The 26,292-nt window shown below is 39.5% G+C and overlaps 1 protein-coding gene across 2 annotated transcripts in view; it reads right to left on the reverse strand.

The window, feature by feature from the left end:
• Positions 1 to 26,292, reverse strand: part of DAPK1 (death associated protein kinase 1) — a 1,440,273-nt gene that overhangs the window by 911,403 nt on the left and 502,578 nt on the right. For both annotated transcript variants that reach the window (XM_044064186.1, XM_044064185.1), the window contains one exon: positions 10,919 to 11,011. In XM_044064186.1, coding sequence (XP_043920121.1) covers positions 10,919 to 11,011 — 93 coding nt within the window. The remainder of the gene's footprint in view (positions 1 to 10,918; positions 11,012 to 26,292) is intronic.

Genomic DNA, 26,292 nt, shown 5'->3' on the forward strand with positions numbered 1-26,292 from the left:
TGATCTGTTGGTCTTGCCAACATAGAAACAATGACATGAGAGACAGTGAGCCACATAGACAACATTCCTGGTATGGCATGAGCTGTTGTTCCTGAGTTCCCATAGTACACCCGTTTCAGGGTGTTTAAAAAAACGTGATTCGTCTATGAGGTGGCATTGTTGGCATTTGCCACATTTGAAAAGGAAACCTGAGTATGTTCCGGATTCCATCTGGTGTGGCTGGATCTCTTGGATGACTCTTTCTCTAGCATCTTTAGAATTTGAATTGCTGCTTTTTCCCTGTGAGTGGGTGGAACACTGGGGATTTTCTTGGAGGTGAAAGGGACAAATGGGTACTGTATCACTTCTGAATATAATGCTCTGTGCTCAAGTCTTTTTTGTTGTCACACCAGGCTCTCTGGTGCAGAGACAGTCATCCGCAATTGCCTTCAAAGGTGAGCAATCATGCCTCCATTCAGGACAGCTGAAGGGACCCCTGGTGTTGGGAGCCTTCTCTGCCACGGGGGAGGCATCAACTATTTGATTTCTTCCTCTGCCCCTAGGGGAACTTTCTCCTTGTGTGCCTGGAAAGGAACCTGGGAATTTCTGAACCACATCTTCTGCCCGCCTTGTTGATTCCTTTAAAAGGATCTTTGAGGGGCTGAAAAATGCATGCCCACTGTAGAGAGAGTATTTCCATCATTCTCATATGTGGATAAAGTTTCCTTCACTGTTGGTCCAAACAAGGAAGTGCCAAAGGGAGCATTACTGAACAACGACTTAACGGGCTCTGAAAAATTACATATGCACATCCAGGCAAGCTTCTTAATGGAAATACCTGAATCCACTGCCCTTGAGGTGCCTTCGGCTGCATGCAAAATTAGCCTCATGGATGAATTTGAAACGGCAGGCAACTGCGAAGCCACAGATGACTGTGTTTGCTGGGGGTATAACCACCTCTCTATTTCAGGATCTTGAGGATGTCTCCAAATGAGACGTCTTCTGGAGGTGATCATGGGGACCACCCTTCACCTTCATCTAAGTCTGTATCCTTGGTGACAGACTCTGGAGGACAGTCTAAGTGCCTCCTCTTGCACCTCCTCTTCCTAGGGACCTCCTCAGTGGGGTGTTCTAGGGAGGTGTAAGAAGAGGCTGTAATACCCTGCTGGATAGTCTGGAGATATTGGGCTGTTTGTCCCTGTGGTGTCGAATGGTGAGACTGGGCGCAGATGCATCTGGGCAGATTGGAAATCTGAGGGGGCTGGATCCATCAGTCCTGTCAAAGCAGATAAAACCATCTTCACAGCTTTGAAGGTCGATCACTCCAGAGAGAGAGAAAATCTCAGATCCGAGAAGGCAGGCTTCCGGACCATAACCTCCTCCTGTCCCGAAAGCAGTCTCCCCGAGCAGGAAGTCGGTGCTGAGGGGCCACCAAGGCACAGAGACAGCTCTGAAAACTTCAGCAATGATTCCGATTCCTCGGATCTGACATGGAGGCTCTGAATCTGAGAGTCCACTGGATCTGAAAAAGTCAGAGCAGAGGTGCTCAGAGTCCACTTCAAATCCGATGATAAGGTAATCCTGGGTCTTTCAAACATCCAATAGAAATAGAGGAGGAGACTAAAATGGTGGAGTGGACGAGAGATGGACTGCCTGATCAGAGATGGTAGGTGCCAGTAACTCTCCCATCTGGATCTGCGTCTTCCTCATCATCTGATCCACATCATCTTCAATTAGACTTCTAGATGACACAGATGATAACAGTGGAGGGATTTTGTATGGCTCCTCTCTAAGAAAGGAGAAGGCAGCCTAGAAAGAGCAGGATCAACTTGATGGGGAATACCGGGTCATAGGTAAAGTCACAGGGTCCTGAGCCCATAGGATCCAACAGTTTCTTAGTTGTATCTCAGGGTATAGAATCCAACAATATCTTTCTCTTCTATCAGATCCAACAATCTCTTTCTCTTAGGATCTGAGGGGAAAGAGGTATGAGACCTTCACAGATCCAGTTTTATTCCTTCCTGGAAGGCTTGGAGGATGGAGCCGAGTTAGTAGATGGAACAGGAAATCTTGACTTCTTTGATTTTTTTTTTTTTTTTCTGGGGGGGTTGAGCCCTTGCAATAGCCTCTCCAAAAGAAGAAGGTAACAAACATTAATATCAACTTGTTTTTTTCTATCCACCACATGCATGGATTAAAATTTCTACACACAGAACATTTTTGATGAAGACTTTGAGGGCCCAGACAGTAAACATCGACTATGAGTGTCCGACACAGGCATTTTATGTCCACACTTTGAACATTTTTTGAAACTGGATGGCCCTTATTATGCCATGGTAATGGTGAAGAGAAACTGAAGAAGGGAGCTTATAAAGTTCTTTTTTTTTTTTTTTTTTAAAGCAGAAAAGGAATAAAAAAGAAATAAAAAGAAAGAGCAATTACCAACAATGGTAAGTCAGGTTACTCTAACAAGTAGGAAGAGAACAGAGACTACCAACAATGGTATCTTAAAATGGAGTAAGAAAAAAAAAAACAAGAAGAAATTCAATCCACTATGAAGAAAAATAGGCTATATATATAAACTTACGAGGGTAAGGGAACAATAAAAAAGAAAGATATGATGAAAAAATTCAACTTATGTGAAAAATATGTGATGAGGCTCAAGAGCTACTAGCAACCACATTTTTCAAGAAAAGCAGCAAACGAGATCTGTGGTAACTTAGGGTGAATACATTGTAGGTAAGAGAGAGGCTCGAGAGCTTTTTGCTTCCCACGAGCTTTAGTAATGGCCGTCTGACCTGAGGATCGGATCCAAACCTATCAGTTGAGGACAGAATGAAAACTGACAATATCAAATCTGAAGTTATTAGAGGTACTCTGTAACAGACATCTGGAAACGAGTAAGAAGAATTCTAGATTAATTAATTTAAACATCAGGAAGTTTAGCAGTAGTTTCACATAATGTGCTACTGACAGCCATTTTGCTTTTGTGAGGACTTGGCAATCGTATACAAGAAGGCTAGCAGAAAGTTAACTCTCTTGGAATGTACCAGGTTTAACTTGCAAAATACCACTTTTTCCTGACAATAGGCTTAAATAAGAAGTTATGTACTCACCATAACGTTCCATCTGAGTAGGTAGACTTCATTTGTCTGCAACCTTTGGGATTCGGATCCGAGCCGGCAATCTTTCATAGCTTAGATCCGAGCTCCTAGCTCCTCCCCTTCACCCATAATCCCCTGCCATCCCTGACTGACCTCAGATCAAGTCTGCCCATAACCAATAAGGCTGAAAAGGAAACTAACTACCTTCCTTAAAGGGCAGAGTAAAAACTTCTGGCCAAATAACATCCGAAGGTCAGGGGGAAGGAGGGTGGGACGGTTGCAGACAAATGAAGTCTACCTACTCAGATGGAACGTTATGGTGAGTACATAACTTCTTAATCTGAAGTAGTTAACTTCATTTGTCAGCAACCTTTGGGACAGAGTCCCCAGCTACCTGTATCTTGGGCGGCCTTCATGGAAGGATGTTCCGGAGCACTGCAGAGCCAAAGGATGCTCTCCCTCTAGAAATAATATCCAATTTATAATGGTTGATGAAGGTATGAGGTGAAGCCCAAGTGGCTGCTGAGCAAATATCATCCAGGGGTACTCTAGACCGAAAGGCAGCAGAAGTAGACACGGACCGAGTAGAGTGGGCACTGACTCCCTGAGGTGCGGGCCTGCCAGAACTTTCATAAGCCAAAAGGATTCATTGTGAAATCCACCTCGACAAGGTGACCTTCGACAAAGATTTACCTAAATTAAATTTGGCAAAGGAGATGAACAACTGGTCGGATTGTCTATGACCAGCCATTCTATGAATGTAAAAATGCAGCTGTCTATGCACATCTAAAGAATGTAGTTTGTATTCTCCTTTGTTCTGGTATTCAGGAAAGAAAACTGGCAGATTAATGGATTGGTTAATATTTGCCTCGGAAGCAATCTTAGGAAGGAATGAGGGATTGGTCCTGAGGTAAACCTTATCCTTGTGGAAGGTCAAGTAAGGAGGTTTTACACATAGGGCTTGAAGTTCAGAAACCCTCCTAGCTGAAGTAATAGCGACGAGAAAGGCTGTTTTCCATGACAAATGTTTGAGATCAGCTGAAGCTGCAGGTTCAAAGGGGGGAGCTGTCAAGGCCTGAAGTACTAAAGTCAAATCTCAGGGAGGTACTACTTCCTTTATTGGAGGTCTGAGTAGGAAGGTGCCCTTCAGAAAGGCATGACGAGGCCTGTTCTGCTGGCTCTAGCGGCTCCCTCTGTGGCATGGGACAACAGCCACATAGAGGTGTTAGATATGGACCTGAGATTGGCCATCCGAGTGGAGTACAACCGTTTGTCCTCCACCGACATGGACTCCGGGGGCGATGCAGCGTACTCTTTGATAAGGTCCTGCTGCAGACGAATAACATGTGCCATGTAGTTCAGAGACCTCATCGAGAAGGTCGCTGAACTAAAAGCCCGCTTCCCTAAACAGTCCATCAAATGGGACTCCATGCTCGGTGGATGGACCGAGGGACTCTCCTGAGCTAATTCCCTCTTGGTGGCCGCCGCCACCAACATGGCATCTACGAGGGGAACCTTGCTCCAATGGGACCTCTCGGAGGGCGGACTAAGGATCTTGTCCGGGCATTTGGGGACTGGCTCCACAGTGTTCGGCTCCTTCCACTCCCTAGTGGTAATAAGGTCCACTAAGGGGTCGGGCGGAGGGGACACCCAAGAGGTAGATGGGCCTGCTTCGAATGCCTCCAGGAACACTGATTCGGCCGAGGAAGCCTTGGGGGCAGACCACCCCCCTCTGATCCTGAGCATTTCCATGATGTCTCCAAAGGAGACATCCTTGGGGGGTGACCTAGGGGAGCCTTCCCCTTCATCCAAATCCGTGTCATCAGTCAAGGACTCGGGGGAGTCCACGTGCCTCCTCTTGCACTTTTGCTTGTGAGGGATGTCCTCGGGGGGGGGGGGGGCTGCCCGAAGACGTCTCACCAGCCACATCCAGTTCCAAGGGAATGACCTGGGACATCGAAGCAGGCTGTCCCTGGAGCCGGGTGATGGAAGCCAGACCCAACAGAGAGGGAGTGCAGGATGGAGCCGAAGCAAGGACCGGGGGCCTGGAAGCACTCGACAGTGCCCTGTCCACCACATCGAAAGCCAAGGGAGAGCTGCTCTCTCTGGGATCCGAGAGCAAACCCTCGCTCGAATCCGATGGATGAATCGGGGTCGGCGCTGAAACCATTGGATCTGACAGACCAGTGTGCTCCAACCTAGACGGAGCCGAAGACACACTGATTCCCTCGGATCCGATGCTCAGCCCATGGCTCCAAGAGCCCGGATCCAACAAAAACGGACCCGAAAGGCTCGAGGGAAGAGTCGGCACTGAAGTACCCGATACTGTCGGCGCCGACCCACCTCCGGCTCCAAGGCTGCTCGGCTCCGAAGGCTCTGAACCTGGGAAGCGGGACGGAGAAGGAGCTATTGGGGCAAAAAAAGGTGTTGAGCTCCCCCCGTAGGGGGGGGGGAGGCAGGAGCACTGCCATCTGCAGTTGGGCCTGGAGAAACCTTTGCATCATCCAGTCCAAATCTGCATTGGAAAGGCTACGAGTCGATCTCGACGAGGCCACCGAGGCTGGCCGGGAATGCTGCCTCGATGACCTCGACGGAGATCGGGTCTCCTCCTCCTCCTCGGGGCCCGGTGAGACTGGATCCGAGAAGGAGGAGACCGGGAAGCCCTGGAGGGAGAAGACCGCTTAGCCGGGGGGGGGGGCCTGAAGCAGAGGCCTCGGCCCGCCGCTTGTGGTGCTTCTCCCTCCTTTTTTCTTTCCTGGCCTCCCTCTCCTCTGGAGCTGCAGCGGGAGTTTGAGTCCTGACCGGAGGGAGAGAGGCAGGAGTGGCCGCCGCCGAAGCCGGGGAGGAGGCCACAGAAGCACCGGAGGCTGAAGACGAATCCGGGGGCAAAAGTCCCGCTAGGATCAGCTTCGACCTCCGGTCCTTCAGTGCCCTGGGGTTGAACGCCGCTCAGATGGAACACCCAGAGGAAAGGTGGGGAGAGCTTATGGCCACACTCGGTGCACTTAGAAAAGATGGGTTTTGGGGCCTCAGACATCTTAAAGAAAAAACACACTCGTTAGGCCCCAAACACACAAATTACGACCAGCGAAGGGGAGGGAGGGTAAGTTTAACTAAAAGGTATTAGCCAAAAAAGGGAAACCTGACCACAAAACACACTCGTACACTTAAGGGTAATAAAAAAAAAAAATTTAAAACTCTCACAAGACCCTATGAAACCAGGAGCTCAAAAACCTAGCTGCTGACAAGAAGCGTGGCAAACTAGATCTGAGGTCAGTCAGGGATGGCAGGGGATTATGGGTGAAGGGGAGGAGCTAGGAGCTCGGATCTAAGCTATGAAAGATTGCTAGCTCGGATCCGAGGGCGGATCCAAATCCCAAAGGCTGCTGACAAATGAAGCTAACTACTTCAGATTCAGGCATTATCCGGGTAGTGACAGATAATGGATAGCAACTGTTCCGCATAAAGCAGTTGCTGTAACCAGGCAGTCTTTAAGCATCTTGTGTGCAGTAGCCAAATCAAAAGGCAAAGAGGTAAACTGATAATAGTAGTCCTCGGCATTGAATCTTGGCATGTGTGGTCTCTATGTGCAGGATATGTAGGTAGGCATCCTTGAGAGGCAGGCTATCATCAGACCTCAAGGGAAAAGGAGAGGTAAAAACAGGGCTGCCATGTCAGCATCTTGATGTCTGGAATACAGGGCTTCATTGAAATAAAAAGGTCAGCAAGAGAAGCTCCTTCAGTATGAGGTTGTTGTAAAGGTCCACTAAGGACATTCAAATGATTCGGCCCCAGGCACATCACACACAAACTGGGGATGTCCTGGGCAGAATCCTGTGGCTGCACTTTGAGCACATTTTAAAATTCTTGCCCATGATTAAGAAAGAAACATATGAGTAAAGAAAAAGAGGACAACGCTAAGAAAGGAATGTTTAAGGAGAAAAAAACACTATATCAATGTGTGTGTTTATGTGTGTGTGTGTGTGTGTGTGTGTGTGTGTGTATATGTGTATATATATATATATATATATATATATATATATATATATATATATATACACACATATATATATATATACATACACACACAAATATATGTATATATAGACATACACACACACACACACACACACATATATATCTACATGTGTATATATATATATATATATATATATATATATATATATATATATATATATATATATATATATATATATAGGTTTACTATCAGTTAATTGAAACAGACTCGGTCGACTGATCATATCATCGACCGACATCCTGCGAAAACACAAGCAGCCGAACTCCGAAACTGCCGAATTACATGTCGAATGCGACCTAGAGATGGGTTTTAACATGGGGCAAAATGTGCAGTTCGGCAATATCGGAGTTAGACATTGCCAAGGTTCGAGGTTCGGGTTTTCGACTAAAGTGGAGTCGACTGACTTCACTTCAGTTAAAGGAAAGTAAACTATATATATATATATATATATATATATATATATATATATATATATATATATATACACACACGCACACGCACACACACACACAGACACACAGACACATAAAATAAAAGGAGCACTTATTGTCTAAAGATCAAGCTGCTCATGATGGCAGAAAATGAGATCTGAAGATTAAGGGGCATTATGGGACTGAAAAATCTGAGAAAGCTCGATCCTAGGAGAACTGGCTGAAGGCTGCATCAAATCTGATAAGCTTGATACCCAACTGTCAAATCAGACAGATGGATGAAATAGGATTACTTGTAAAGCAGCTTCTACAGTTCTAGAAATTCATCTTCTAAAGTTGAATTTGAGATGGAAAAGAACTCAAAGAAAAGCAACAAATGCTAGAATATCAGGCCATGAAAGCATACAAACAGTGACTAGCGGAGATGAATATGTATGCCTTAGCAGAAATGTGGCTGTTAGGTTCTTTGAAGTATGTCTAGGGAAGCCAGCAATTACATGAGGATAACATCGCCCAGAAAAACAGCACATAAGAGCAGAGATGGGGGAACAATCTTACTACTAGCTGGGTAAATAAAGGCAAAAAAAAATAGTTTTTCAGAAAACAGAAATGCATATGCAGCCTTCCAGAATACAAAGAATATTCAAGCTTAAACATAAGTCTACAAAAGTCAGGCAAATGAATGAACTTGATAGTAAAAACACAGACAGCATGGACTGCTTGTTTGAAGATCTAACAGCTTATCAATCAGACATGGAAATAGAATGAGTGCGCAATGTGTCTCTGCTGTTAATAAAGGAAATGTTTCTAGTAATTATATCTATTCAGACTACCAGAGGAGGTAAACGGTGTTAGTTAATTAATTTTTCCTGTGCATCTTGCTACTTGTTCAGCTTAGCCTTCTGGCTGCCCTCCCAACTGCTACTTTCTAGGCTACCCCTGACTTAACATTCCTATAGCCAAGAGGGTGGCCTCACTGAGTACTTGGCAAGTTGACTATTGCCGCAGCACATCAACAGTGTGTGGAGTGAGAGATTCTATGGGGAAATATTGAATATGACACCAAGAGTCTTCATGTGCAAAATGCCAGTCAGACTATTTGATCTTGGGGGACACGAGTGTATAATGATGCCATGAAATCCTGCCATTCCTTGCTGATATTCCTGTTACCTGTGAGACTCAAGTCTCCACCAGATGTTGCAAAGGCAACTGTTTCCACAACTCTCCTCCAGGATAGGAGAGCTGGTCACTGGCCACTCTTCATCCTATCCTCCCCTCAGCCAACATTACCAACAATCTCAGCCCATTCCTGAACTTAGGTGCTCCACAGCACAGATAGCTTGGCTTTACATGACTGTGTAGAGGGTAAAAATCTGAACAGTTTTAAGCAAATAAATAAATAAATAATGAATCCATATGCATGTAAATTTACTGCATTACAGGTAAGAGACAAAGGATGACAAGTGAGAACACTTTTATCCTTTTGTTTACAAATACTGCCATGATACCTGAAAGCTACTTCACCACAAAGAACTAAGCACCATTTGACTGTGGTAACAATGCAATCAGAATTTTCCAAAAATGACAAAAGTTTTGAAGGACTTTTGTCCATTATCCTGATCTGCAAATTGACCCCTGAAAGGGATGTGGAACACCCCAAGATAAGCATGCATTGGGTAAAGCCTACCTTGCCAAGAAACCTTTTTAGTTTAAGTCACTTGCATCGCAACTTAGAAAAATGCTATACCATTTGATTGGCCTAAAAATGAAATAAAAACTAACCTAACAAGTTAATACTAAGCTGTACATTTGTTAATTAACTGCATTTATGTTCCAAAGGAGATACAATCACTCTATCTCAATAAGACACAAAGTCCCAGCTGTGACCACAGCCTACCTGAGCAGAAGATGGAGGCATGGAATGAACAAAAGTTTGCAATGACTGAGTAAAATCTGCCAGATGAATTAATGGTAGCTTCATGTTACAGTAGCCAAGGGGCTGTGGTATCCCACAGAGTATATACACTACACTTGCTCCAGGAAAGTGTGAGAGAGGGAATGTTCAGCCATGCTAGCCCATGCACTGCCTCACAATTATGTGGCTGACAGCCACGAACAGAAAGGGGGGGGGGGTTAGAAATAGGGAAAACATCTGAAGAGTGCTAAGGATGGCACTGCAATACAAACCCTTTTGAGTCAACTGTCAGGCTGATAACAGACAGGCTTCTATTCCACAATCATTCTTCTTTTGATGTGGTCACTGTGGCAAGCCAGATGCATGGGCACACATGAGGAGGGGAAGGCCTGGACAAGCAGCAGATGATGGTCACAGCACAGCTAAGAGGTATATGGAAGAACAAAGTTGAATTGTGTGGTGGCCAGGACATGTTTAGAAAAAGCAGAAACACAAAACAAAAAAACATTTCAAAGGGAAAAACCTACAAAGCAAAACACATTTTGTAGTTTTCCCTCCTGATCTGCTCAGTTCTAGTTTTAAGATTCAAAAACAGGTAAACTACACTATTAACATGGTCAAAGCAGAATGGCAGAACCTATAGCATAACTTCGGTTTCAAACGCCTTAATGGTCAAAGGTTTATGGGTAATTTTTATCATCAAAAGGTTTCCGTTCATCTTAGGGGTTGTGGTGCAATTGCTGGGCATGAAACTAGAGTGGAATGGTCAGACAGAGAATTTCCATCCAAGGTAGCACTTACGTTTTGGTACATAAAACAGCAGAGAATGCAAAGCACTAAGATGTTTTTTTGACAACTCACTTGAGAACTAAAAGCCACATGCACATACTCAAAACAAAATGCAGAAATGCATGCAATAAGATAAATTCATAAGAGTCGTACTGTAAGCAAGTCACGGCTAAAAACCTGAAAATGTAATCCTGTTTAGATGCATTCTAACTATTTGATTTAATTAATTTCAGTTTCTTATTATACCTCACTAGGAAGAAATTTGTTTTTTGAGTTGTAACCAGAGAGCAGTAGGTTGTTAAATGATTGCTTTACATTCAAAACTGCACAGCAGTCAATTAAAATGCTTCGAGACTGAAACCTAAATCTGTTAGGCTTGATGTAGTTCATTAGCAGCTTGCAGATTAAACCCCTACATTACACAGCCAGTCTAATGGCAAGTTAATGCATACAATTCTTGAGTTAACCACATATTCTACTGAAGCAGAACTGTAACTTGAGAGATAAGGATGTTACCCCTTCCCTGAAGTCCAGGGTACTGCAATCAAACTGTTTTAATTAACTGCTCAAGTGATTCAATGCAAAAAGAAAAATGGACATTGCCAAAAGCTATTTTTAAATAGTATGGCATCAGCAACATTTATGTGATGACATGACTCACCAGAGTATCATCGCTCCGCGCAACACTCATATTGCTTCGAGAAAGGAAAGATCTGGAAAGCCTTTGGCACAGAGATATTAAACGCACAGATTGCTGAAAGGAAAATTCGGTAAAATGTGAAAACAGACATATTAAACATACTGGTTACAAAAAATGCACTGATGAGCATACATCAACTTAGTTAAAGAATTTCCTGGTATTAAAAATGAACATACAGTAAAGTACATCTCAACAAACATCTTACGTCTGCACACAGCTTTTGTCTACATAACTCAATACACACTGCAGTAAAGTAAACCTGCTACTGCAGAGGCAAGGTGTCTACTCATGCACCAGGAGGTCCAGTTCTAGGTGGTGTCCTGCATGTTGCATGGCAAGTCTGCAGGATATGGGTTCAGGTGACCATATGCCACATCTGTGACACGGGGGCTGAACTGCAGTAGAAATCATCAATGACAGCTGAAGAAATCTCAACCAGCTTTTGTGTGACAGGTGAACGATCATGAGTATAAAATAAAGTGCTCATACTTACCTACAGCACTGCCAATTCTCTGCATACCCCCCGCCCCAAGAGTCAACATGCGCAGCAACTCTGAATATGTAAGAAGTCACCATTGGCCCTACATGTGTGTGCCAATTACATCTCATAATGCAGTATGCGCAACTAACACTTGAAAGAATATTTCTACTTCAACAGAAAATACCCACTTAGATTTGGATCATGACAGGTCAACCTGTGACAGCTGGCTATAAGAAGTGGACAGGGGGCAGGCACACAGATCAAACACCTAGATGTCAACATCTTGGGGGATACACAATGCACAGAGGCACTTCAGCAACATAATATGGTAAGGTCTAACTAGCAGTGCCTCTCTTTCCTTAACTTGCTAGCTTTAATATGTTCATACTGGTTTGTACAGCTTTAGCTGATGGTGATGATGGTTATTTTTCCTCCGGTATTATCATTTACCTTCTGGCACTACAAAAGGCTCAGATCACAGCACTTCTTTGGTTACACAGGTTTCATATTTCATATGTGTTTGGAGTTAAATACATCCAGGATAACAGAGCATCTCAAATAATTTCAAACATATTCTTATAGTATATTGTAAGCAAATGCAAACATTTAATAAAAATCGATGAAGGAGAACAATGTGGAAATTTGAACAGTAAACAAAGTACATTTACTGTCAAAGTGTCTTTACTGTAGGGGTGAAACAAGGCAATACCTTATAAATATACACCCCACTTACCAATGTTACTGACAAAGTACCCAGAGCAAGCTTAAGACCATACCAATTTTCATTATAATACCATAAGTAATAAAGAAGGTAAAGAACTACTGCTGAGAAACATGGCTCTAAAAAGGCAAAGATTCTCAAAAGCAAACATATAATTATTTAGCTAAGGTACTCAGACATGGAATAAGCAGAACGCTGCTGAAATTAATATTAAAATGCTTTGTTATGCGCACAATGAAACCAGGACTTCAAGGTTATTTTGCCAGGGAAATAAATATCACATATATCTACTTTCAACAAATATTCCATACTCCCTAACAAGGTTTCAACATTACTTCACTAAGTGTCACAAACCACACCATGCTGTAGGGATAACTTCTGTAAAATAAAACTCTTTCCAGTAATAACCTAATGTTAACAAATGACTGCCTCGCTTGCTTTGATGGTTAAGGGACAGAAATCTTAATGAGACACAAGGCTAATGCCCACTTCTCATTTATCCATAGCTGGCCTTAGGCATAGGCCAACTAGGTGGCCGCCTAGGGCACCACTCTAGCAGGACAGCTTTTCCAATAATCTGGCTGGGATAGGTAGACCAAGATGGGGGCACTGGGTGGTGCTGGGGAGGCATTGTAGAGAACTTTTGCCTAGGGCACCAGTTGACCAAAGGCTGGCCCTGCATTTATCATACTCAGGAAGTAGTGTCTGATCTTTGAAAATCCAGCAAATAGTATCTCAAATATGATGTATCACAAGTAAAACGTCCTGACTTAGCGCTTAAGACACAGTACACTGAGCCATGAAGTTGGAGACCGGTGTTTCCTAACCAAGAGTAGACCAGAAATATAACCACACACATAAAATAGTAACACAGAACAAGCATACTCCACATTACAACACTCACAAGTCACATAACGAAAATGAAGGAGTTCAACTTCCTCAGTAAAAGCGGGCAGTAATTTGATTCAAAGTGAGTTAAGTGCTTTCGTCCATGCTTAGTATTTGGACTTCATCAGAACTGTGGAGGCCACCACCTTAAACAGCCAAAAGCTGAGGAAGTTGAACTCATTTATTTTGGCTATGTGACTCATGTGAGTGTTACAGTGCCACAGCTGTTCTGTGTTGCAGGTGTTTTCTACCCAATCAACAAGGTTTTATTTATACCTTTCAAATTCAGCATTAATAGAGATGAAATGCAAGCTATCATTTAAAAAAAGGGAGAGAGACTATTACGGTCTGAAAAGAAACTATTACAAACTGCTTTTTCAGCTCCTGCACAAATAAACAAGTATACACTTACATTCCAACAAAATATAAATAAATACAGGCCTATCATATCTACACAGTGATGCTTGTTGTGATGGTATGACATGGGGCCAGATTCAATACATTAAGTATACATGATATGTATTCAAGAACATCTCTACCACATTTTTTGCACTTTCTAGTCTCTCAGAAAGATTACACTAAGTGTACATGTAGTTTACAGTTTGTGGTAACCTTTATGAATTCCTATCAGTATTTAAATCTGCAAGAAAATCAGTAGGAAAACTAAAATTAAGAGGAAGAAGGTGTGAGTTATGCCTGTTTTGTCTGTTCACTCAGGACAGTGTACACTTAGTGTAGGCTTTACTGAATCTCGGGAATGGTCTATTTCCAGATGCAGCCAATATCCCTAAAAAAGACAAAACAAAAATATTTGCAGCATTGTAATGTTAAAAGCACACAGCATACAGTATACAGAAGAATACAGATCCTGACAAGTTACTATATCTAAGGACTTCCAAGATTGTTGCTCACTGATCAAGAGATTGACAACAGCTTTCCAGTGTGAAAACTCCAATTGTGGGGAAAAAAACAGTAAAGCTATCAAACTGGATAAAATTCAGTACTAGCTTATAATCATACTGCCTTGATGCCAGCGAATAAGGAATCTGAGGAAAGTAACAGAAAAATCAACAAGAAAAGAAGAAGAGAAAACTAATTGGAAAGAATCTTCAGCAAAAAGACATACATAGAAAAAGAAAATTAGCTTTGGCACAGTAGAGGGCTTTCAGTCACTTACAGAAAAAAAAATTAAATACTTAAGGACCATATAAAGTTAAATAACAAAAGTCTGAAAAAAACAAAAAAAGCTCTAACTAGCTATTCAGATCATCTGATAAAACTGCAAAAATTAGAGGCTGAAATGAAGAAAAGGCTGGTTCAGCATGAGGTTTCTCAAGAAGAGCTGTTCCAAAAACAATAACAGAGCTACAAGACAGTATGCACACAGAAAATTAGAGATGTTCTTGCTGTACTAATGAAACTGGGAGGAACAGACTGTATTATTTTTTAAAAGTACAAATAAGCAGTTGGACTGCTGTTCCACATCAGGATTTGGTAAATGAAAGACAATATCATTTATATGTACCAATCGTGGCCATGAGGAAGCAGCCAAGACCTGTTTTAGTAAAGATACAATCATACACGTGAAAAGCATTGTCTCAAGAAAAGTGCGGCAGAAGGGAAAACTATTAAAAATTAGAAACAACATGGTGTTTGTGGAAAATGATTACTCACTGAACACCAGGAAGAAAAGAAGCACGTTTATTACAGTAATTGGGGAATGTCGAGACGAGCAAATGCAGAGTGCTAAAAGTGAAAATAAGGATAACATGCAAGAGTTTAGAAAGACTGTTGTTAAGCAACTATTTTTATAACTCCAGAGCACAAAAACTTTTCGCACAATGACATAGGCAAAAGAAAGTAGAAAGGGTCATCACCAAATACAATACACACCAGAGATCTACAAACAACTGTTTAATAAAAGTATTCTGTGTCTTTTTAACACCTTTATTGAATTATTACTTAAGACATAGGCAAACACATATTTATATAAAAGAAAACAAAACATATTAACATATTCCCAGTTGCAAACATTATACAGCACCTATATTCCTTTGTTGTAACTATCAAACCAACATTACATAAACTGATCAATTCCCGTCTTCCCTTAAACCTCATTACTCCTCCAAAAAATTATTCTGCATGTATTGTTTCCACATTTTCCATTTTTCTAGGCAATATACTCCTATACTTTTCAAAAAAATCCACTTCCAGTTCTTTCATCTGTGTTACAATATTCAATACTTAAAATAGTTAATATCAAATAATAGATGGTTAATACATTAATTCCCATTTTCTAGTAATTGCTTTTTTGGCATTGTACATAATTAAACTTAAAGGCCTTACTATGTCTAGGCAATTCACCTAGAGTATCCCAGCTCAAAATAACCATTTCCTTAGTTACACCCATTTGCTCACCCAGTATTTCTGACACAGCACTCTGTAGGGAATTTTTAAAGCCTGTCAACTCACTACACTCTCAAAACTCATGTTCCCAGTTACCTCCTCCTTTCCAATTGCACCTACCAATATCTGCCAACTTCCCGAGGAAAAATTCTTTGGATTCTGCTTGGGGGTATAAAAATACCTATGCAAATACTTCCAAAAAATCCTAAATCTTACAGACTTTGTTGCATATTTAGGAGGCATATGTCCTCCCACTGTTTCTCTGTGAACTGCTTATCTAAAAACTCTCTTCCCAATCCTTCCTAACCTCTTTATTTTGAATCTCTAAATCTTTTTAAACTCCTCTGTTTGAATCTTATAATTATCATGCAATATTTTATATACCCTACTGATTATCCCTTTTATAATAGCAGATTCTGTTCCAAATTCACTAAAACTCTACTAGACCAGATCTTTCACTCAGGATCCCCTTATCACTTTCTCTTTGCTTATACTCTGACATCAATCTCTGATACAGAAGGCAGCCTATAGTCTGCATGATAAATGTTTTCTTGGCCTCTTCACATTCTATTAATTACTTTCCTTCACTAGCTATACACTCCCAATGCCTTGGTTCCTTTGCCAGTTTCTCCAGTAAATTCCAGTCTCCACTTACCTAATCCCTGTACCCTTAATTGCAGTGAACCCTATCGGCAACATTTTCAGTCTGTTCTTATGTTGGTTTAGTTCTTGGCATACTTCCTGCTACTTTATGAATATAGTATTCTGTATGGCTGCTGTTATTTTCCTTAAGGATCTACATCCAAAGTACCACACCCTCCTTCTTTCTTAAAATTTTCCCTTGCTTCATCTTCATTCTTTTCCACTTTAAATTACTGCTTTCTCCTTGTGTCATTTTATATATATATAGATATATATATATATATATATATATATATATATATATATATATATATATATATATATATATATATATATCTAAGCCTTAATTTGAAAATATCCTTTCAAATCAGGTAATCCTTAACCACCTCGTTCTACTGGATAAATGTATCTTACTTGACTCTCTCTTCTTCTCCTCCCAGATAAAAATCATTCAACTCTTTACTGATTACTATCTACAACTCCTCCTCTGGATGATAATATGCATGACCTGTGTATAAAAGCATTTTTTTTTTCAAATATATTTTTATTGTATTCTTTCTTCTTATTTTAATACAAGAAAATAATATCACAGAAATATATAAGAACAGGTATCAAGTTGCAGTAATCTTATTAAAGTATATATAACATGAACCATCAGTGTTAAACTAACAATATGCCAAATTAACTAACAATCAAGCTGTTCATATTGAGCTATAATACAGAAAACTACACAGAGATAATATACAACATATTGAAATCTGACATTAAAACACTTGCATCAAGACATTCTAGCCTACCTAACTTACGTTATATCTTGTACTAACTACATACATTGATGTCACCTTGAATGTTCAACTTATATGTATTACCATGACCTGCCCAGCGTTGTTGTGGGTAAAGATTTTACAATACTAAATATCTTTAGTTTCCCTTATTTACAAAAAATAATACTGATGTTGTAGTCCCTTGTTCATAAATCAGTTTTGACCTAAGATTTCTATAAGCATTCTCCAATGTTTCTGATAGTAGGATAGTTTTTTTGGCTTCTTGTAATTAGTTTACTGGCTAATAAGTACTTTATAATTCTTCCCATGTGGTTTTACCTCTATCTAACCAATTTTGGGCTATGTATGATTTCATCATTGCACACAGTGCGACTACGATGTGTTTGTTTTCATAGGAAAAATTGGTAGGGAATACATGCAAAATTGCCATTTCCCATGACAGGGTACATTTAGTGTATCCCTTTTGTTCTAACTTGGCTCTTAACGAACACCATAATTTGTAAATATTCTTGCAGCTCCAAAAAATATGAAGAGTGTCTGCAATGCTGTTTTTGCGTATGGTGCAATAAAAAGAGTGTGAGGGATTAATTTTACTTAGAAAAAGTGTTGTGTGATAAGCATTGTTATTAATCATAATTTGGGTGTAAATTTGTTTTTTGAGGAGGGTTAGTTTCAAATTAAGCTCAACTGCAGCAGATGTTTGTTCAACAGTGATCTTATTTTTCTCTTCCCAAAATTTTGAATATAGAAGTGCATCTTGATATTTAATTTTTGTTGTTACACCATAGGTATTTGATAACATTTTAGATCTCAAAAGTAACAGGTTAATAATTTGTTGATATAGCTCCATGTCTTGGTTATCTATTTTAACATTCATTGTAATTGTGTTACTTGGGTATGTTAATTGGGTGATTATGGTGTTATAACTTTTATTACTTCAAATCTTTGCCTGTTTTAAATTGAAAGGCTTTTAACCTGATAGTGATCCCATACAGTGATGTTTTTGATTTTGGGGTACTGAGTCAGGTTTATCATAGTATTATTTAGTTTAATATTAGGGTTAAGGTGTATTGGTTGTCCTAGTACCAAAGTATCTTTAGGATTTAGGGAGGATACCAGCTTTTGAAATATTAGTGCGTTTCTTATGATTATGGGGTAGACCTTAAAATACTTTAACGTCTTAGAATTCAAAAAGGGTACTGCTTTAGGATTTAAATTACATGACATTAGATTATTGTAATATATTTTAATCCATAGTGGATACCATGCTTTGTTGAATGGTTCAAAATTTGCTATTTGTATAATTCGACTAGCATTTATAATGTTATAGTATGTCTGGAATTCAGGTAGACCTAGTTCCCCTTTTTGTTTGGGTAATGTTAATCTATAATATTTTATTCTTGTATTTTTTGTATGCCAAATAAATTTACCTAGTAGTGTTTCAAGTTTGGAGAAGTTGTTTTTGGGTATATTTTGATTAATAGCACTAAAATGAAACCATAATCTTGGAAGAATAATCATTTTAACTACAGCCGTCTTATATAGTAGAGATAGATTGAGATTTAACCATCTCTTAGTGTCCTCACTGATAGTAGTCCAGGTTTTGAGCAAATTATTTTTAGTCATATTAGATTGGGGGTGAGTGAGCATGACATTCAGATATTTAAGATTATTTCAGTTTCAGGGAAATAGAATTCTTTATGTCCTAGAGTATTCAGAGGGAATATGATTGACTTTTGGGGGTTAACGGCATAATTGGATATTTTTGAGAATTTTTCAATTGGGTTTAATATCTTATTAAAATCTGTATTTGGGAATTCAAAATAGATGTTTAAATCATCAGCAAAAGCTGTATACTTTCTTGGGATTTTTGAAATATTCATAAGATAGTGATAAGTTATTTGTGATATTTTAAGAAGTAGAGGTACTATGTATATATTGAATAGATATGGTGATAGTGGGCATCCTTGCCTTGTACCGTTCACAATTTGAATAGGTTTTGATTGCTTTTTATTTATAAATAGCGTTGTCGGGGCATTACTGTATAAAGCCCTAACCATGTTTATATAGTCTTCAGGGATGCTACATTGCTGGAGTATCTTTAATAAAAAAATCAAAATTTACCCTGTCAAAAGCTTTGGTTGCATCTACTGAGAGTGCATAGCTAGGACATTTATCATTTGCTTTTAAACTAATGATTGAATCAATGGTGAGTACATTGTCATATATTTGTCTGTTGTTCATAAAACCTAGTTGTTCAGAAAATATGATAAAAGGTAAGATTTTTTTGATTCTACTAGCAAAGACTGGAGAAAGAATTTTGATATCAATATTTATGAGTGCTACCGGCCAGTCATTATTTGGATTTGATGCTTCAGACTTGGGTTTTGGTATGAATATAGTTTTTGAGTTATTGACATACAAGTCTTTGGTACCATACTTTATTATGTATTCATATACTTTCAGTAATATTGGAGCTAATTGTTTTTTGAAAGTCTTGTAAAATTTCGCCACATAACCATCTGGCCCTGGTGATTTGCCTGGTTTCAACCTATTTACAGTAGCAATAATTTTGTCTACATTTAAGGGAGCTTTGAGGTTATTCTGCTTCATTCAGCACTGGAAATTGTAACTCTTTAGTAAATTGATGAAATAAAGATTCATTAAACTGGTTGTGAGGGCCATATAGGTTTTGGTAAATCTCTTCAAAGGCCGCTATAATCTCTTCGTCCGTATCTACAGATTTGTGATTATAGTTTAATTGCTTTATTTTGGTAGGGTTTTTTTATGTTTATGATTCTTGCCAGTGCTTTTGAGGGTGAGTGAGCCCATTTGGCATATTTGTGAAGAAGTTTAATTTCACTAATTGAGAACTGTTGTGTTTGAATTTCCCATAATTGTCCCTGTAGTGTAACCATTTGACTTTCAAGTGCTGGCAAATGATTCATTTGTAATTCTAACTCTATTTTTTTAATTTTGATTCTATTGTTCTGACCTTTTCCATGTTTAATTTTTTATAGAAAGCAGCTTTTTGAATTAATATTCCCCTAATAGTAGCTTTTGTCGCTTGCCATTGAATGTAGTATGGTATATCTGTTACTTCTAGGTTATTTTTAGCTTGAATGAGAATGTCAATGATATCGTGTGAAACTTCTTTATTCTTTAATAAGTTAGTATTTAACATCCAGTTCGTAACTGTTTGGAGTCTTTGCATTGAGCTCCCCAACTTTATTGCAATGTTTATTTTTGCATGATCTGATATTGTTCTAGGTTCACTATTGTAGGTGACTGTATTATTTAATAGAACTTCAGATATTAAAAACATATCTATTCTAGACCAAGACTTGTGGTATGGTGAATAATAAGTGAATTTACTAGTAGTTGTACTATTCCTATAGTTTTCAAATGGGTCAGTTAAACCTGTGTATAAAACTAAAATGAATAAAAACATTTGACTGCTTGTATCTTGCTATCCATATCCATAGACAAAAGCTTCCAGTTTTTTAGCGTTTTATATTTTTGTTTAGTCTCTTCCCACACATCCTTAGCTGCCATAATGGAATCCTTTTTAAATGGTACTCCTAAACACTTAATTTTATAATGTCCCCATAAATATGGGTGTTGATGAAACAATTCATCTGTGGGTACACAGTTTACAGCTATAGCCTTTATTTTATCTTCATTAATTTCATATCCCCCCAAAAATATTGAAAGTGTTTCAGAATTCCACAACACTGAGATGTTCTTTTCTGGTTTTATCGGGTACAAAATAATATTGTATGTAAATAAAGGCAACTTTTCTTCATTAAAATACCAATTATTTCCATGAATTTCTAAGTACCTTGTTTTAACATTGGTTCTAAATATAATGCAAATAACAAAGGGGAAAGAAAACACTCCTGCATGGTTCTTCTGTTCCAACTTAATTTTATCAGACAGGAACCCTCCCACTTTGATTTTTTTTGTCTCCAATCCCTCATATACCCCCCTAATTAATCTTATTACTGTATCAGGAAATTTAAATGTTTCCATTGCCCTACTCATAAAATCCCAGCAAACTCACCTCTACAAAACCAAACTGATCCATATCTATCAATTTTGTTAAAACCTTTGCCATTATTTTATGCATTACACACATAAACACTTTATAATCATGGTTTAAAATTTAAGTGGGCTTATATGAAGTTGGATCTGATGGGTGTTTACCATCTTTAGGTATTACAACCACCACTGCTTTTTTCCCCTAAGATGTTGGTGTTTCTCCTTTTAAAATACTGTTAAAACCTTCCAGATCTTTATCACTTTCTTCCCCCCTTGCTTCCAAACTTATACCATGTGTAGGGCCATTTTTTAATCAGAAAGTATTATTCAGGCTTTATCTTCTATGTCCTTAGTGACAGTGAATCACTTTGCATATTGATGCTAAAAGTAAGATGCATTGACTTACACATTAGAATATATATGGATGCAAATATATCCCTTTATGGAACAGAATTGAGCAGAATCAGACAGCAGCTTAAGAGTATGAGAGTTTAAAATGATGATTTAAGACAACATTTGAAACAAGAAGGACCCCCCTTCACTCCATATACCAGTAAGGGCTTCTATATAACACAGATTGGAGATGTTAGTTTGTGCTGAATTTCAGAAACACATTGCATCGAATACCTTTCATGGCAACCCTTTCTGATTCAGAGACAGGCCCACTGCAGTGATTTATTTTTACAGTCAGAAGAATCACAGTGTATGTGTTTGTTGGGGGGAGGGGGGTATCCACCTGCCTTGCTGCATTGCAGCGGAGCAGCTGATGTTAATTAGCCATGTGTGCTCCACTGGAATTGCCTTCTGTTAGTGATTAAAGCTGCTGAGAAATTCAAAAGACTGACTAGCTGAAAAAATTAGCCTGGCTAGCCATGATTATTAAGTCAGACTAAAATGTTGTGGTCACCTATTATAATCAGTGGAAGAGGCCATGCTGCAGGTAAGTTTCGTGAAATTCAGCAGAAAGGTAGTTGCGGGTGGTGTGTGTGTGTGTGTGTGGTAGTGGTGTGTGTATATATGTGCCTGTAGGAGGTCTGAATGGACTAGGATGACTGTGTATGTGTCTGACAGGTTGAACATAGTGGAGTGGAAGCCAATTAGTGAACGTGAGCAGAAAAGAATTTTGATGAAGAGCTAAAATAGAATTTCAAGTTACTTTGGGTTTAGTCATTAGAGGTATGCAAATATTTAGCCGAAAGAATTAAATGAAGCTGTCTACTTTGATGGGATATTTCTAAAGTATATACATTTGGCATCTTTGAAAACAACTTTGAGTTGGTAACAGAATTCATGGAAGGAGAAAGGCAGATTTCATTTTTACCAATAATGATTTCCATTTATGAGGGCACACCTCTCTAATATCCCCGATTATGCAAAATATCCATGTTTTTGTCTCATATTTTTACCCCAACCCTTGTAAATTTTTTGATTTCCTGGTAAATCACTTAGGACTGCAGTCATTTACTGATACAGTACAACTCCTACATATCTGAAGTATGGGACAGCCCAAATAGGCACTTGGTTCTTGCCACAGTATGTCCTAACGCTAAGGGATTACTGAAAGCGTTTGTCCTATACCAAAAGTCACAGATTTGATTGTCTGGGTATTTAAAATAAATTTGTTTTGTAGCAGCCATTTATAGTGTTGGAAAAAAAATCTTCTTCTAGTTATCTTTTGATGGCTCAGTGAGAAGCACTGGCCCCATACCTCTCAACCTCAGTGCAAGGAATTGGACAAAGCCTAAAAAAAGGGGGGAGAGGGGGTCAAAGGTCCAAAAATAGGGGAAGATTTTAAATATTGCTCTTATAAACTTAAAAAGTTGCTAGAACACCAGGATTTGTGTTAGCATGCATTTTCCGAAGAAAATGAAGTTTGAAAATCAAATGCATGTCATTCTTTTGGGATTTCAATCCTCAGTGATTTGCCTGAAAGCCACAAATATGAGGAATAGACCAAAAAAATATGAGGCAAAGATCTGGACATTCTGTGAAAATCTGTACAGTTGATAGGTAAGTCTAACCCTAAGCTTGACCATATCATCTACATATAAGACAACTGGGATTTGTGTGAGGTCTGCAGGATGTCTGATAAAAAAATAGTGAATAACAGCGGGAATAATACTGACCCTCCTGTCAGACACTGTTGGCTAGAAAAGAAGAAGGAAAAATAGTGGACCCAATTCAAACCATAATATCTGCTGTTTAGGAAGTCTGTGAAACAAGAGAGGCCATCTGCTCTTTATCTTGCTCTAAATGAAAACCTGAGCACAAGTTCAGGATCTACAAAGTCGAACACCTTAGTAATAACAATGAATATTCATATAATCAAGAGGCCTTTATCCAAGTTGTCCTCTCCTTGAGAGGTTTACAGAGCTGTAGACCTTTATTAATAAGTAGCTTAAATTTGGTATGGTTGGCAGTAAGGTAGCCGACTACAAGAACAAGATTGGTTTGTGTTGTTCTATTCCAAACTGAGGGCTTGTCAGTTTTGTTGATGGTCATTTTTGGATGACATTTATCCCAGAAATGAGGCTTTAATGTTGTTTTTGAGTATGAATAAATTAATTCCACCAACCCAAGATTCTGTACTGGCAATACAGTGGCAGTTTTACCTAGGGAAATTGGTGGTTAAAGTTAAAGGCATCAGCTTTTATCCATGTTTCTATAAAGTACAGGTGTGTAAAATCTTAAATAGCAGATGTCTTTTCCTTTAATGATACAGTATATTTAACCTCTGGGATTACCTGCCTTGGCAGCCTGATGTCCAGCCAATATACAAAAGCCTACTGTTGCTTTAAGTCATTTGGCATACTGGTATGTTGCTCTGACTGTAATGCACAGGGTCCTGGTGTTCAAGACTTAGTAGTAATATCTTTACTCTTATCAGACCCCCTATCGAGTACAATGCCCCCTTCGGCATGCACCTTACCAAGCACATGCAGCAGTTGGAGAAACCACAGAGGTTCCTGACCTGGAAAATCCAGGGTCTCAAACACCTATCCTATACAGATAGGCTAAAAGCCCTGTCCCTCTACTCAGTCTCATACAGGCTGCTCAGAGGTGACCTGTGTCTGGCATACAAGGCCATTTCAGACCCAGCCTTGATGGAGTAGTTGCATATCTGTAAGACAAACTCCACTCATGTAACCCGCATGCAAGGCCTTAACCTGGTCTGTGACATTAATAGAACTTGTTGGCGGGATAGATTTGTGCCCCAATGACTCCTCCATCTGTGGAATAGACTTCCTCTGTATGTCAAGCAGAGTACCTCTCTAGCCCTCTTTAAGAGGAACCTGGGTGACTGGATGGGAAACAGAAAATATAGCCCTGGAATCTCACCTGTGTTCCTGCTGGACACAGGAAACAGGTGCTGACATTGAGGGAACATGGGTGAAATTCTTGGCTAGGCTTATAAGAGCCTCTGGGCCAACAGCCTAGTATCATCATATGAACCTATAAGGTATGCCGAACATCACACATATGCTCCTCGCATAGCATATGGCATAAAGGTGACATCCACCATGCTCTGAAATTCTTTGCTGCCAGTCCAAACACATCTCTAAATCATCTGTCTAAATTCCTACATCCTTGCAGCCAGTCCAAATGCATCTCTCGATCTTCAGCCTGAAAGCCTACATTCTGTTTGCTGGTTTTCGAGCCATTGCAGATAAGTGCTCCATTGGGGTTTTGTTTTTTTCTTGACTTTTGGTTTCTGCGGGGGGTTAATGTTATCCAGGAAGGGTAAATGCCAGTGCAAGAGACAGATTTCCCACAAAGACCGCCACAAACAGTGTTTACTTTGCCTAGGTGCCTCTCATGACCATACAACCTGCTCTGTCAGGCTTTCATTCTGAAGACTCTGTGAAGTAAGCTTTCTTTCCTTGCTTTGTATCTTAAGAATTAGCAACTTAAGCTTCTTGCTAAATATACTATGGAAGGAACTTCCTGCCCTGAGGGTAAGCCATTAGGGAAGAAGAAGGTTAAGAAACCAAGACCAGAATCTTTCGCTGTCCAGCCTCCGACATTCTCCCAAGGTCAATGTGAAGCCAGAGGTCTACCTGGCTTTATTGTTGGATTCCACTGTTGTGATCAGGTTGAAGGCCAGCAGGGATCTGGCTTTCAGCATGTCTGATGAGGCTTTGCAGACATCTGTTTCAGACAATCAGGAGAAACTACGATTGATTATTTAAGACGGGCCTAGGGATATTCCTCAGATTTTTAGTTAGGGGAAGAGGTCCCAACTTCTGTTACTAAATGCTGTCCTGGGTCACAGCCTTCTAAGCTTTACAGAGCAGACATCCCATTAAAGAAAAAACAAATAAATAAACATATCCACTCTTCCTGTAATGCAGCATGAAACACTTCTTCTTTGTTTAGAGTAACATAATCCACTATGTGAGCAACAAAGACAGAGTTGTGTAAGTAAACTTAACATAACAGTAAATCTTCTAAGCAGACATCTGTTTCAGACAATCAGGAGAAACTACGATTGATTATTTAAGACGGGCCTAGGGATATTCCTCAGATTTTTAGTTAGGGGAAGAGGTCCCAACTTCTGTTACTAAATGCTGTCCTGGGTCACAGCCTTCTAAGCTTTACAGAGCAGACATCCCATTAAAGAAAAAACAAATAAATAAACATATCCACTCTTCCTGTAATGCAGCATGAAACACTTCTTCTTTGTTTAGAGTAACATAATCCACTATGTGAGCAACAAAGACAGAGTTGTGTAAGTAAACTTAACATAACAGTAAATCTTCTAACAGGTCATTGTTACAGTAGCCTAAACTATTTGGGTTTCCTCCCCTGGAACTGGACAGCTTTCTGAAGCTTAAGGGCACCCTCCATAAGTTCTAAATGTCAGAAGTTCAAAAAGAGTTTCAAAATCATCATAGCATTCTTGCTCAAATAAAGGAGGCAATAGCACTGAAAGCGAAAAAAAAAACCAAGTGCTAGTAAACGTAACACAACAGTGACTATATATACAGTGGATATAAATAGTTTACACACCCCTGTTAAAATGCCAGGTTTTTGTGATATAAAAAAAAAGAGACCACAATAAATCATTTCAAAACTTTTCCCACCGTTAATGTGACCTATAACCTGTACAATTTAATTGAAAAACAAACAAATCTGTTAGGAGGAAAAATATAAAAAATAAAAAAAGTACAACACGCTGGTTGTAGAAGTGTGCACACCCTTAAACTAATACTTTGTTGTTTGTGCAAACCCTTAAATTAATACTTTGTTGATGCACCTTTTGATTTAATTACAGCATTCAGTCTTTATGGGTACACACTTGCTATCAATTAAAGAGACTCTGATTAACCTCAAATAAAGTTCAGCTGTCCTAGTAGGATTTTCCTGAAAT

Source organism: Protopterus annectens, chromosome 2.part2 (genome assembly GCF_019279795.1).
Source record: "Protopterus annectens isolate FY-2018-M chromosome 2.part2, PAN1.0, whole genome shotgun sequence".
NCBI lineage: Eukaryota > Metazoa > Chordata > Ceratodontiformes > Protopteridae > Protopterus > Protopterus annectens.